This window comes from Zootoca vivipara, chromosome 13, assembly GCF_965207765.1.
Source record: "Zootoca vivipara chromosome 13, rZooViv2.hap1.1, whole genome shotgun sequence".
NCBI classification, from domain to species: domain Eukaryota; kingdom Metazoa; phylum Chordata; class Lepidosauria; order Squamata; family Lacertidae; genus Zootoca; species Zootoca vivipara.
The window spans coordinates 53,686,488-53,697,711 of NC_142596.1; the positions used below are offsets into that span (position 1 = coordinate 53,686,488).

Genomic DNA, 11,224 nt, shown 5'->3' on the forward strand with positions numbered 1-11,224 from the left:
CTCCCTGGGATGGAGGCTGTCCCTGGCGAGGGTGGGACACGGGGGCTGCTATTAAAAGAAGAAGAAGAGGAGGAGGAGGAGTTTGGATTTGATATCCCGCTTTATCACTACCCGAAGGAGTCTCAAAGCGGCTCACATTCTCCTTTCCCTTCCTCTCCCACAACAAACACTCTGTGAGGTGAGTGAGGCTGAGAGACTTCAGAGAAGTGTGACTAGCCCAAGGTCACCCAGCAGCTGCATGGGGAGGAGCGGAGACACGAACCCGGTTCCCCAGATTACAAGTCTACCGCTCTTAACCACTACACCACACTGTTGCTGTAATTATCTGCATGTTTTTAATAGATCATAATGATTGATAGATAGATTTCTGTTAGTGCTTAATTGCTTTTCAGTTGCTGCTTCCTTCGGATGTTTTCATCTGTAAGCCACCTTTGAGTCCCTTTCAGGGGAGAAGGCAGGATATAAATAAATATATAAAAACAAGGAGGAGGAGGAAGGGGCTGCTGGCCTCTTCCCAGGGCAGCATTTAGGCAGGAGGGGGGGGCCTGATCAGTGGCGGGGGGGCGAAGGGAGCTGTTGTGCCCTCCATTGCACAATTCTCACACGTGGCGGCTGTCCCAGATTCTCAGGTTTTTTGCCACCGGCAAACGTGCAGCGGAGCCACGAAGGAAGCGAGGCCCTCGAAGGCCACGGCAGGCTCTACAGCTCGTCTCTTGGTTCTGGGGAGCCTGGTGGGCTCGTTCGATTCTCCTGGGGTTCCTCGGGGGTCTCAGCAGCCTGGAAAGCCAGAGCCCAGTGTCACCGTGGGAACGGGGACAAACTCAATGTTTGGGGTGGGCATGAGGGGTTGCCGCTGAAACTCACCTTGGGGTCGTCCTGGGGAGGGACCTCACCCCCGTTCTCCAAGAACGCCGAGAAGGATTCCAGCTCTCTGGTGCTCCGGTACTCGATCATCTGGGGCGGAAAACGGGGGGTGTTGGCCTGGCTTTGACCCACAAGCGGCTGCTGCCGCCTCCCATCTACAGTACCTCCTGTGGCAGCCTCCTTGCTCTACTGTCCCATAGGACCCAGGCACATTCTGCAGAGGATCCCAGGAGCCACAGCACCGCCCCACCCCACCCCACCCCATGGGGGCACCTGCATTACCTTCTTGCCCTGCCCTGCAGGGAAGTAGTACAGCGTTGGGTAGGCTCGGATAGGGAGCTCTGCTACCTCGTTGGCCGTAGCGTCCATCTCGGCGATGAGGACGTCCTCGCGGTCTCTATATTTCTCACCCAGCTCTGCCCAGGCGGGTGCCATCGCCTTGGAGTGGGGGCACCAGGGGGCATCTGTGGAAGCGGGATGGAGTTAGGAAGGCGCAAGTCTCTTTTATCACCAGGCCAGTTCACCAGCTGCATCCCTCTCTGGAGAAAGCTGACCTGGAGAAAGTGGTGCAGGCTGCGTCCCTCATTAACACCTTGCTGTGGGGCTAATAATAATAATAATAATAATAATAATAATAATAATAATAATAAGATTTATACCCTGCCCATCTGGCTGGGTTTCCCCAGCCACTCTCTGGCAACTGGCACAGAGGATGAAGAGGCTGTGGGTGTTTGCACTGATTCAGTGCGAATTGAACCAGCTGCCGGTTGCTTTCTGTTCCCATTTTCAGGCCCTGGTTTTAACTGTTAAAGCCCTACATAGTTTGGGACCCCTTGCCCCACTGTCAGCCTGCTGGGACTTCAGCTTCAAAGCCCCCGCTCCGTTGTGGCCTGTTGTTTTGGCCTATTGGATTGACGGGTACTGGAAAAGGGACCTTCTCGGTGGTGGGCCCAGCCTTTTGGGATTTCCTCCCCAGGGAATTCTGGCCCCATTGAGTATCCTGGCCCCGTTTCAAAGTATCCTGTGAAGACTTTATTAATTCCAAACTGATACACATTTGCTGTTCCTCAAAGGGGACACTTTGGTAAATTATTTCTATGTGATTTTTGCAATCAATGTTTTCTGAACTGCTTGGAAAGGGCTGGGCTCTGAAAGTCTGCAAAGCAGGCAAGGTCTCTCGACAGCAATTTGCCTGGAGACAGCTCAGTCAGTAGAGCGTGAGACTTCGAATCTCAGGGTCATGGCTTCGAGTCCCACACTGGGCAAAAAGATTCCTGCAATTCTGTAGATGTATATATCACTGAGCCTGCTTCTGCCATCCGGGGATGAGAGGGAAAACCCCCAAGGAGGGCTGCCCTCCGCTTCCTCTGCCCTCCCGGTGAGTTTCCACAGGACGCCAGGAGGGAACGTGGACGAGCCCCAGAGGCAGCTTGGAGGTTCCCCCTCCCCAGTCCCAAAGTGCCACTTACAGAACTTCACAAAGACGCTCTTGCTCTCGTCAAACGCCACTTGCTCAAAGTTTCTGCCCACCAGGGTCTTGACGGGTGCCTTATCCCAGTCCTCTGGAATCTCCTCGCTCATCAGGTGTGGCTGAAAAGAGGAAGCAACGCTTAGTGCTGTGGGTCGGTGGAGGGGGGAGAGACTTATTTTTATTTTTATTTTCTTCTTTTATGCATTTCAACAATTTTGCAATCATTTTAACATTTCAAAACTTGACTTCCTTCCCCCTCTTTCTGTGGTTCCTTAAATTAATTTTTAATATTCTCTGCACATCCAAATTAACTTAATTTGCTCATTTATCCATCTACTCTAAATACATACTCTTATAAAACTGCAGGTTATTACAATACCCCTGCCAATGTTCTTATCTGTCTACAGTTTATTTGTAAATATTCAATAAACTGTTTCCATTCTTTTATAAAAAGTTTGCTATCTTGATTTCATGTTTTTCTTATAAGTTTCACCATTTCTGCATATTCCATAAGTTTTTGTATCCATTCTTCTTTTGCTGGGACTTCTTCTTTTCATTTTGGGGCAAATACCATTCTTGCCACGGTAATCGCATACATGAATAAATTTCTGTGCTGTTTGGGTATAGAAATACCCAATACTTCCCTATAATTCCCAAAAGGGAATTATACCCTATAATTATACCCTATAATTCCCAAAAGGAAAGCTTCTGGGTTTTTTTTTACAAACGTTATTTTAAACAGCTTTTTCAATTCATTATATATCATTTCCCAGTAAGCTTTAACCTTACTACAAGACCAGGAGTGGTGAGAGACTTCAGGCCTAGGGTCTCCCCCCCACTGGCTGCCGAGGGCAGTTCCCCCCCCCCTGCAAGCTTGCCTGGACAGGAAGCAAGAGAGGCAGCTTGGCAAGGGGGTAGCCCTCTCCACTCTCCATTTTTGGCCCCTTCCCTTCTACTGGGGGGAGAGGGGACCCGGCGGAGGCTGTGGCCGCTGCCCCACCAGCAGCTCACATGTGGGGCAGAGCTCCTTCCCAGAGGTGTAGCAAGTTCAGGTGGTACCCGGTGCGGAAATTTGTTTGTCACCCCCCTGCCTGCGACTCCCAAGTACACAGCGAGCCTGGGGAAGGGGGGGGAGAGTTTTGCTGCCACTTGCTGTAGGCTTGGGAGTCGCGGGCGGGGAGGCAGGGGCGCCGAATGTCACCCGCGCTCAGGATGACACCCGGGGCGAACCGCCCCCACCTTGCTCCGCATCTGCTCTTTCCCATCGGGGGTGAGGGAGGGGGGCATCCCTGGAGAGCCTTCCGAGAGACTCCAACCAAAGAAGAATGCTTTATAAAAAGAACAGATTCTGCTGAAACTGGCAAAACGGACGGTAAAACTCAGAGATCACAACGATGAACTGCTTATGGGAAATGGGAGGCCTTTTTTGGACTATTTGAGTGGTAGGAAATCGTGTGCAGGATTTGAAATAGGAGTGTGAGGGAAAAGGATGATAAGATGGAATTGGAGGGCCTAGTAAGAAGTATAAATGCAGCATTTAAGGATAAAAACATCAGCGAGGGGAGGGTGGGAAGACAAAAAGAAACATACAAGGGAATGATAAATTGTATGTGAAGTACATTTTTTTGTGAAACTCCCAATACAGTAAAAATGAATATAAAGAAGAGTCCTTGTCCCTTTCTCCCCCACACGCCCAGCCTGACCATGCGGCTGCCCACCTGGACTTTGCCCTCCATCGCCTCCTGGCAGAAGGCATGGATGGCAGGAGCCGTGAGGGATCCGTCTGCCCCCAAGAGGTATTTCCTGTTGCTCTCGATGTTGATGAAGCGGATGGCGGGAGCCTCGTGGCTCTTGAGGCCAAAGAAGTGCAGGATCTGGGCTCCTTCCCCGTTGACGTCGGCCAGCACAAAAAGCACCTGCCCAGGGGATGCATAGAGGGGCAGAGATGCGTCTAGTCCAACCCCCGACAGGGCAGGAATATGCTCCCTGGGACTTGCCTCCCAGAAGCAGAAAAACAGTACCCACACAAACCCCAGCCCCCTCCCTGCATGGGACCCCCCCCCCAAAGCCCCAGGGCAAATGTGCCGGCTGGCCGGGGGGCTCACCTGTCCCCGGAAGGCAGGGGCAGCATCTCGGAAGCTGCTCAGGAGCTCCAGCTGAGAGTCCTGCGTCTTGTTGATGAAGAGCAGCAGGTGGTTTGGGATCTTTGCCCCAAATATCCTGGAGGAGTTCTAAAGGAAAGACACAGGTGTGGACCCCCCCAGGGGTGGAGGGGTGTGAGGACAGGTGCCCCAAAATCCCAGAAGCAGAAGAGCAACCCACTCTCCCCAGGGAGGAGGACTGCATCTCTGCAGCAGAAAGGGCGAGGGGGCTGCGCTGGGCTCTCAGGGCCCCCCTTCCCTGTCAGGCAGACCCAAAGGCCCAGAGCTGACCGTGAGCAGCTGCCTCCCAGGGAGGCTCCAGGCCCAGCCAGGGTTCTTCCACTGAGCGGAGGGGGCACACCCGCAGCGTCAGGGACTGGACAATTGCGGGAGGAGGAATAGTGGAGACAGCCCCCCCTCCTCCTGAACTTTCCCAAGAAGAGGAGGGCAGTATAGAATCACAACGGTGGTTTGCAGAAAGCCATGACTCTGAGATAGAAGAGGGAAATAGCTGGGAGGTAATGGAAGAGGAGGGGGAAGCACCAGAGCGGGAGCAGCTGACTGACACGTTATCATTCGAAAGCATCTCCTAGGACCAGGTGTGCATTGAGAGTAGTAGAACAGAAAGCTCAGAGGCAGAAAGCACAGCCCAACTGGAGCAGGGATGACGTAGAGTAGGAGAGACGGAGGGGGTGGGGCTTTACTCGGAGCAACTCAGAGCATTTCTGTGGGATATGATACATAAGTAGCAGTCAAGTACAACATTCCTTGTTTTCCTACAGTGGACATGCAAGGGGATGTTTGGACCGGCCAGTCAAAAACTTCCTGTTTCCTCCTGGGCTGGGACATACTTCCTCTGGCAGGTGGCTAGAGGTGGCATGACCTTACCTGTGCAGGTAACAAAAGCACAAGGCATGCAGCCATCTAGCTTTTTAGCTAGAGATGCTCTGTTGGCCAACAGAGGACAAAGAGACTATCTCCATATGGGATAGACTCACTTGTATATATATCTGTAACTAAGTCTGCCTTCAGGGATCCAGCTGTGAACAGATGATGTGAGTAAACTACTTTTATATATCTTAAATAAGATGGTGGCATGCTTATTCTTTTAAGAGGGAAATAAGGGATCTTACCAATCGAGAAACTTAAACAAGCTTGCAACCAGCTACCTACTCTGTGTTTAAAGGGGAATGTTAAAACTCTACTAAGTGATAGAACTTGCTAGCACAAGTTTGGAAGGATATTAATAAACAATATATCCTCTCCTGCCTCCCTGGACATATTTACAGAGAAAGAATGCAGAAATTGTGGTTTCTGCATTCTTCCTCTGTAAATATTGAATAAAATACTTGGTAAGAACTCTTTTTTTTTTATCTGCTTCTTGGCTGCCACCGTGAGAGGGATCATATTCCCTAGAGCCTGACACACGGTGATTTCTCTCCCTCTGGAGGTGCTGAGCTGCGGCAGGGCTTTGCTTGCTAGAAGGGGGGGTCACATTTTGGAATCACAGAATTGCAGAGTTGGAAGCCCCTCCCCCCCAAGGGGCCAACCCCCTGCAATGCTGGAAAATCCCTCAAAGGAGGAGCTGGGCCCTGGCTGGCAGCCAGGAGGAAGAAGGGTCTCCCTCTGAGGAACCGCAGGGCCCCCTCTCACCTGGCTCGTAAACTCCATCACCAGCTCCAGACTCTGCGCCAGGATGAATTGTGCCAGCTCCGCCCCGTCCAGGCCCAGCTCTTCATCCACCAAGAAGTCTTCCCGGGACTCATCATGCTGCAAGAGAATGAATGAATGAATGAATGAATGAATGAATGAATGAATGAATGAATCTTTCTTTGCATCAGCCACCAGCCATAGCAATAAAACAAACAAAATTGGGGTATACAGAGGATAAAGGTAAAAAGTCAATTATATAAAATACATTTTGGGGGTTTGGGTCAATAGTCAAATAATGGATCTTATTCTAATTGCCCCTTGCCACCTTTGCTGTCCCCTGCTCATCTTGATCTGCCAAGAGAAAGGACACTATAAGAGTGCTTGGATGACCCAGAGTGGACAATAATAGAGGGATAAGAACCCAGCTACTCACACTGGGTTTTAGAAAAGCAAACAACTTAATTAGACAGCGCCTAAAATGATATCGAGCGACAGAACAATCTGGCCACAATAAGGAATTTTGCCCATGCTATGACTGTTTTCCAACCAGTTGTCTTGACTCTCTGGCACCCTGTTTGCATAACTTAATAATTAGATGCCCTTTTACTCTTGCCAGATTCAATATACTGCCATCAACTGTACTTGAGGGACGTTTCCAAAAAGTTGCACTCAAGAAACGGTTATGTCCCTGTGCTGCAAGAGGTGGCAGAGTCTGTCTGGGCAGATCCAGGAGGGCACCATCTCCATCTCAGCAGCTGCATCGGCCACAGAAAGAAACGCCCCCCTCTCAAGGCCCCCCCCCGGTCTTTTACCCAACCCTGCTAAGCTCCTGGAAGTGCCCGCCTGGCACAGCTCTCACCTTCCGGAAGAGAGCGACGGTGCCAGGGTGGGTCACATTGAACTTCTCAAAGAGCTCCGAGCGGTTGGTGAGTGCAAAGGCAACGTCTGGAGCATCGCTGGCCACATCGTAGAAGAGGCGCACGTCTTCATCCTGCAGGTCCTGCAAGCAATGCACAGCGGCTGAGCCAGGCACAAGGGGCCAGGAGCAGCACACAAAGGAGGTCCGAGGCCTGTGCTCCATTTGCGGAGAGGAAAGAGAGCCTCATTCTGGGAGACCTGCTTCTCCTGGCAGAGCCTTGGGCACCTCGGCTTGACTGCAGGGAAGCTGCCCTAAGACACAAGCAACTCCCTGGGGGCTCCCTAGCCTTCCAATTGGGGCCCAAACGTCCCCTGGAATATGCCAGAGGCTGACCCTCGCATTTCCCCCCTTCCCCAGCTGCAGGGAACAAGCAGCAGGCTGCACCAGGAAACAGCAGCTCAGGAGTAGCAGTTTGGCTTGGCTGCAGGAGTGCAGAGGCTCACGCGGGCCACTCACGGGGAAGAATCCGACCACCGCCACCACGTTGGCATCCAGGAAAGCAGCCGCCTGGCTGACATTCTCCAGCAGCACCGCACTGGGCCCAGCTTTCCGTTTCAGCCACTTCACGATTCCCTCGGCGTCTCGCTGGCCTGGCAAACAGGCGGCAGAAGTGTGAGTTGTGGGGCTACGGCACCTGCTGGACCAGGCGCTGCGTTAAGAATGGCACCACTCCTCTCTCTCGCAGGGGCTCATGGCGGCTGAGGTTCAGATGAGAATAAGCCCCTGGTGTGATGCCCGGGAAATCTAGGCGAGGAGCTGAAGCGAAGAGCTCTTGTTGCTTCCTCTGAGGTGAAGCCCTCATGTCAGGGAATGGCCTGGACCTGAAGATTGGGTGACGCAGTCGCAGGAAGATCAGCTCCTCTCAGAAGAGGAGGGAGAATACCCCCCCCCCGGCTGCCTCCAGCGTAGAAGCAGAGAGAGAGGCAGAAAGAAATGTAGAAGCTGAACAGACTAGGGAGGAGTAGCTATGAACACGAGTCTGACCAAACTGCGGGAGGCAGTGCAAGACAGGAGTGCCTGGCGTGCTCTGGTCCAGGGGGTCACGAAGAGTCGGACACGACTAAATGACTGAACAACAACAACCCAGCTACGAGATAATGACAAGAGATCTGGAAGGGAAGGGGCAGCTGGGAGACACATCAATTGAAAGTGTGTGTGGGGAAACCCCCTCCCCGGACTCAGAGGTCCAAACAGATCAGAGAACAAAGGAGATTGAGAGGGGGAGGGACTTCCCATTGGCACACTCCTTGCTGCGGAAGTCAGATTCAGAATCGGCAACTGATCTCCTTGCAGAGGGTTGTCTGTGTGTGCTTGCAACACGATGCTGTCATAAAGGACTATAAATCTATCAACTGCTCGTTGATTGTTATCTGTGAGCTACGGGAGGGAGAGGGGAACTCCCACGCTTGGCATCTCATGCCCAAAGAGCCACAGGACAAGAACCAAGGGAGACCCGAGCTGCTGCTGGATCAGGCCAAAGTCTAGTCTAGTCTAGCGTCTTGTTCTCAAAGGGGCCAATGGGATGCCCCCAAAGGGACCTAAGGGCCACTCCAATGCTTCCTTCCCGCCAATGGGTATTCAGGGACACCAGGGTGGCGGAGAACACCATGCAAAACCACTGCCTCTTCTGACCTGTGAAGTCTGCCGGGTGAGTGCGGTTGCCATCTCTGAACAGCTTGAGGATGGGGAACCCGCTGACTCCGAACTCCGCGCTCAGCTCCTTCTCCTGCTCCCCGTCCACCTTGGCCAGCCTCAGCGCAGAGCCCTCCTCCTTCAGCAGGGCAGCGGCCTTGGCATACTCCGGGGCCAGAGCCTGGCAGTGCCCGCTCCAGGGGGCATCTGGGAGGGAAAAGGAGGAGGGGCGAAGCGTCAACCCCGCAGGCAACAAATAGCAGTGTGGAGCTGTGTAAGGACATCCAAGGAGCCTGCTGGATCGGGTCCAGCATCCTGTTCTCACAGTGGCCAGCCAGAAGCCCCACAGAGAAGCCCACAAGCGAGACCTGGGTGCGAGAGCTACTCTCCCCTCCTGCGGTTTCTGGCAACTGGCCTTGGGAAGCATTTGCTGTCTCTGACTGTGGGGCCAGAGCAACCCCATTGTGGTGGTGTGTGGGGGTATGGGGGGGGTACATGCACCCCGGTGGGTGTCAGGAGCCACAGGCACAGCAGGAGGAGTGTGTGGTTCTTTGAGGTGCCCTCCCTCCTGTCCCGTGGGGCAGGCTCTGTGGGCCTGGCATGCCATGTTTCCTCTCCCAAGAGGCTGCTGGTAGCTGCTTCTGCTTAATCTCATCTCCTTCGCCTCTTTTTCGCCTTCCAGCGCATAGAACAGAGGCAGCTCTCTTGCTTGGTGGTGGTGGTGGTGGGGGGGGGGGCTGGAAGGAGAGACAAGAGCTCCAAGACGGGCACCCTTGCCAGAGGGGATGTCTCTTAACAGGGTCCGCCGTGCTCCCTCCCCTAAGCAACCAAGCAGCCACCCTCTGAAGGGGGCGCTCTAGTTTTCCCCACCTGCCCCCTCCCAGCGCCTGCTGCTTTTTGCCTGGGGGTGCAGGCCAGGGGAGTCCCTGGTGGTGCCCCGTTCAAGCTCCCCGCCCCCCCCCCCAGCAGCTGCTACTCACAGAACTCCACCAGGAGCAGTTTGTGCTTCTGCAGGGCTTGTGCAAAGTTGCTCTGGTTGAGCACCAAGACCCCCTCGTCCTCCCGTTCCTCCTCTTCCTCTGCCTGGTTCCTGCCCTCCTGAGCCCCCAAAGGCTGCACTAAAGCCACCGCCAGCCCCACGGCCAGCAGGAGTCTCGGGAGGCAGCCCATAGTGGCCTGGAGGAGAGAGAGAGAGGCAGCAGAGTGCTGGAGCCAGGAGATGCCAGGCAGGGAAGGGGGCAGATAACGCTCCGGGAGCAAGCCTTTCCGTGACGTGGAGCCAGAGTTTGCCCCACGTGGCCCTTCCCCACTGGCTGCCCGATAAGAGCTGCTGGGGAGGGGGTGCTGAACCCAAGGCAAACTGCTCTGGAAGCTCGGCAAACACCATCTCGGAAGTCAAGATAACCCCACCATTAATTGGAGCAATGAACTTATTTATACTCACTTGCTTTGATAGAAGCTAATTGGCCGACTTTGATGGCATCCGTGCTTTTTTTCTGGGGGTACTGGAGGGTACGCAGCACTGGCACATTTCCCCCCCTAGAAGAAAAGCGCTGGTTGCCAGGAAGGCGAGATTGCAAGGGTTCCAGGATTGGGGTCCCTTGGAATGAGGAACAGCGGAGACTGTGGTGTTTTTAGGATCGATGGTTTATTTACACGCCTACAGCCTGAGCCAAAGATGGAGGATCTCGCAGCACTGACACCCCAAAAGGCCTTTCTTCTCTCATTGTGACAGCCTTGGAATCGCTCCTATATCAAGCCCTATATCTCTCTGGCTTCTCAGCCTGCTGCCTCCACTCAGCTCAGCTCTCACCCCACCCCACTGGCCATCGTCCTTCCACACCCCAGCCAGGCACCCGCAGTCAGTCATTGCCTTGGCAATCCGGACACTGGTGGTCCTTGGTGTGAATTTCCCGGACATACCCAGAATACTGCAGTGGGAAGCAGCGTTCAGCAAAATGTCCAGGAAAATCCAGGTGTGTGGCCAGCCATGTTAACAGTGCCATTTTGGCATACATGTATTTCTGTCTTTTCTGCGATCAACAACTTTGGGCAAAAAGAAAAGAAAAGCTGAACAACTTTTATGTCAGGGGATTTTCACCTTCTGAAATCCGGCAGCGCTAGTCCTTGGCCAACACCTGTTTAGTTGGTCTCTAAGGTGCCACTGTTTTCGTGCGCTGCTCTGGTTCGCCAGAAGCAGCTTTGTCATGCTGGCCACATGACCTGGAAGCTGTACGCCGGCTCCCTTGGCCAATGAAGCGAGATGAGCACCGCAACCCCAGAGACGGTCACAACTGGACCTAATGGCCAGGGGTCCCTTTACCCTTTACCTTTTAGGTGCCGCTGGACAATTTTTTTATTTATTTTGACCCATTGGCTGGGCAAAGAGATGCTGATGGAGGGGCTTAAATGACAAGCCATCACTTGCAACTGCCCAATTAGCAATGGCTTCTCTCATCAGCTATTAACCCTTCCTGGACTCAGGACTCCAAGGGGCTCCAGACCCCCTGCAGACTGACCCTGCTCCCAAATCACAACACTATT

General features: G+C 53.4%; 1 protein-coding gene across 2 annotated transcripts; it reads right to left on the minus strand.

Moving 5' to 3' along the window:
* Nucleotides 1–317: 317 nt before the first annotated feature.
* On the minus strand, nucleotides 318–9,876 carry PDIA2 (protein disulfide isomerase family A member 2). Of its 2 annotated transcripts, XM_035131363.3 has the most exons (11): nucleotides 9,661–9,876; nucleotides 8,681–8,887; nucleotides 7,505–7,638; nucleotides 6,989–7,129; nucleotides 6,130–6,246; nucleotides 4,441–4,566; nucleotides 4,054–4,251; nucleotides 2,334–2,454; nucleotides 1,147–1,328; nucleotides 865–954; nucleotides 318–777 (listed from the first exon to the last, which is right to left on the minus strand). In XM_035131363.3, exons 1-11 carry the CDS (start codon nucleotides 9,848–9,850, stop codon nucleotides 700–702), a joined length of 1,584 nt encoding a protein of 527 aa, XP_034987254.3. In that variant the 5' UTR covers nucleotides 9,851–9,876; the 3' UTR covers nucleotides 318–699. The 2 variants fall into 2 exon arrangements, with proteins under 2 accessions (XP_034987254.3, XP_088513459.1); XM_088657333.1 differs by lacking the exon at nucleotides 9,661–9,876 and having other exon boundaries at nucleotides 8,681–9,143.
* Nucleotides 9,877–11,224: the final 1,348 nt, after the last annotated feature.

What these genes read in the sequence shown, in the direction of transcription:
- PDIA2 (XM_088657333.1), bottom strand. Translation starts at nt 9,143, where the DNA reads ATGGGGTTGCTCTGGCCCCACAGTCAGAGACAGCAAATGCTTCCCAAG. An exon ending in CGGTGGTCGGATTCTTCCCC is followed by an intron (nt 7,130 to 7,504) that starts GTGAGTGGCCCG and finishes CATTGCTTGCAG; the next exon opens with GACCTGCAGGATGAAGACGT. An exon ending in CTCCCCAGGACGACCCCAAG is followed by an intron (nt 778 to 864) that starts GTGAGTTTCAGC and finishes CTGGCTTTCCAG; the next exon opens with GCTGCTGAGACCCCCGAGGA.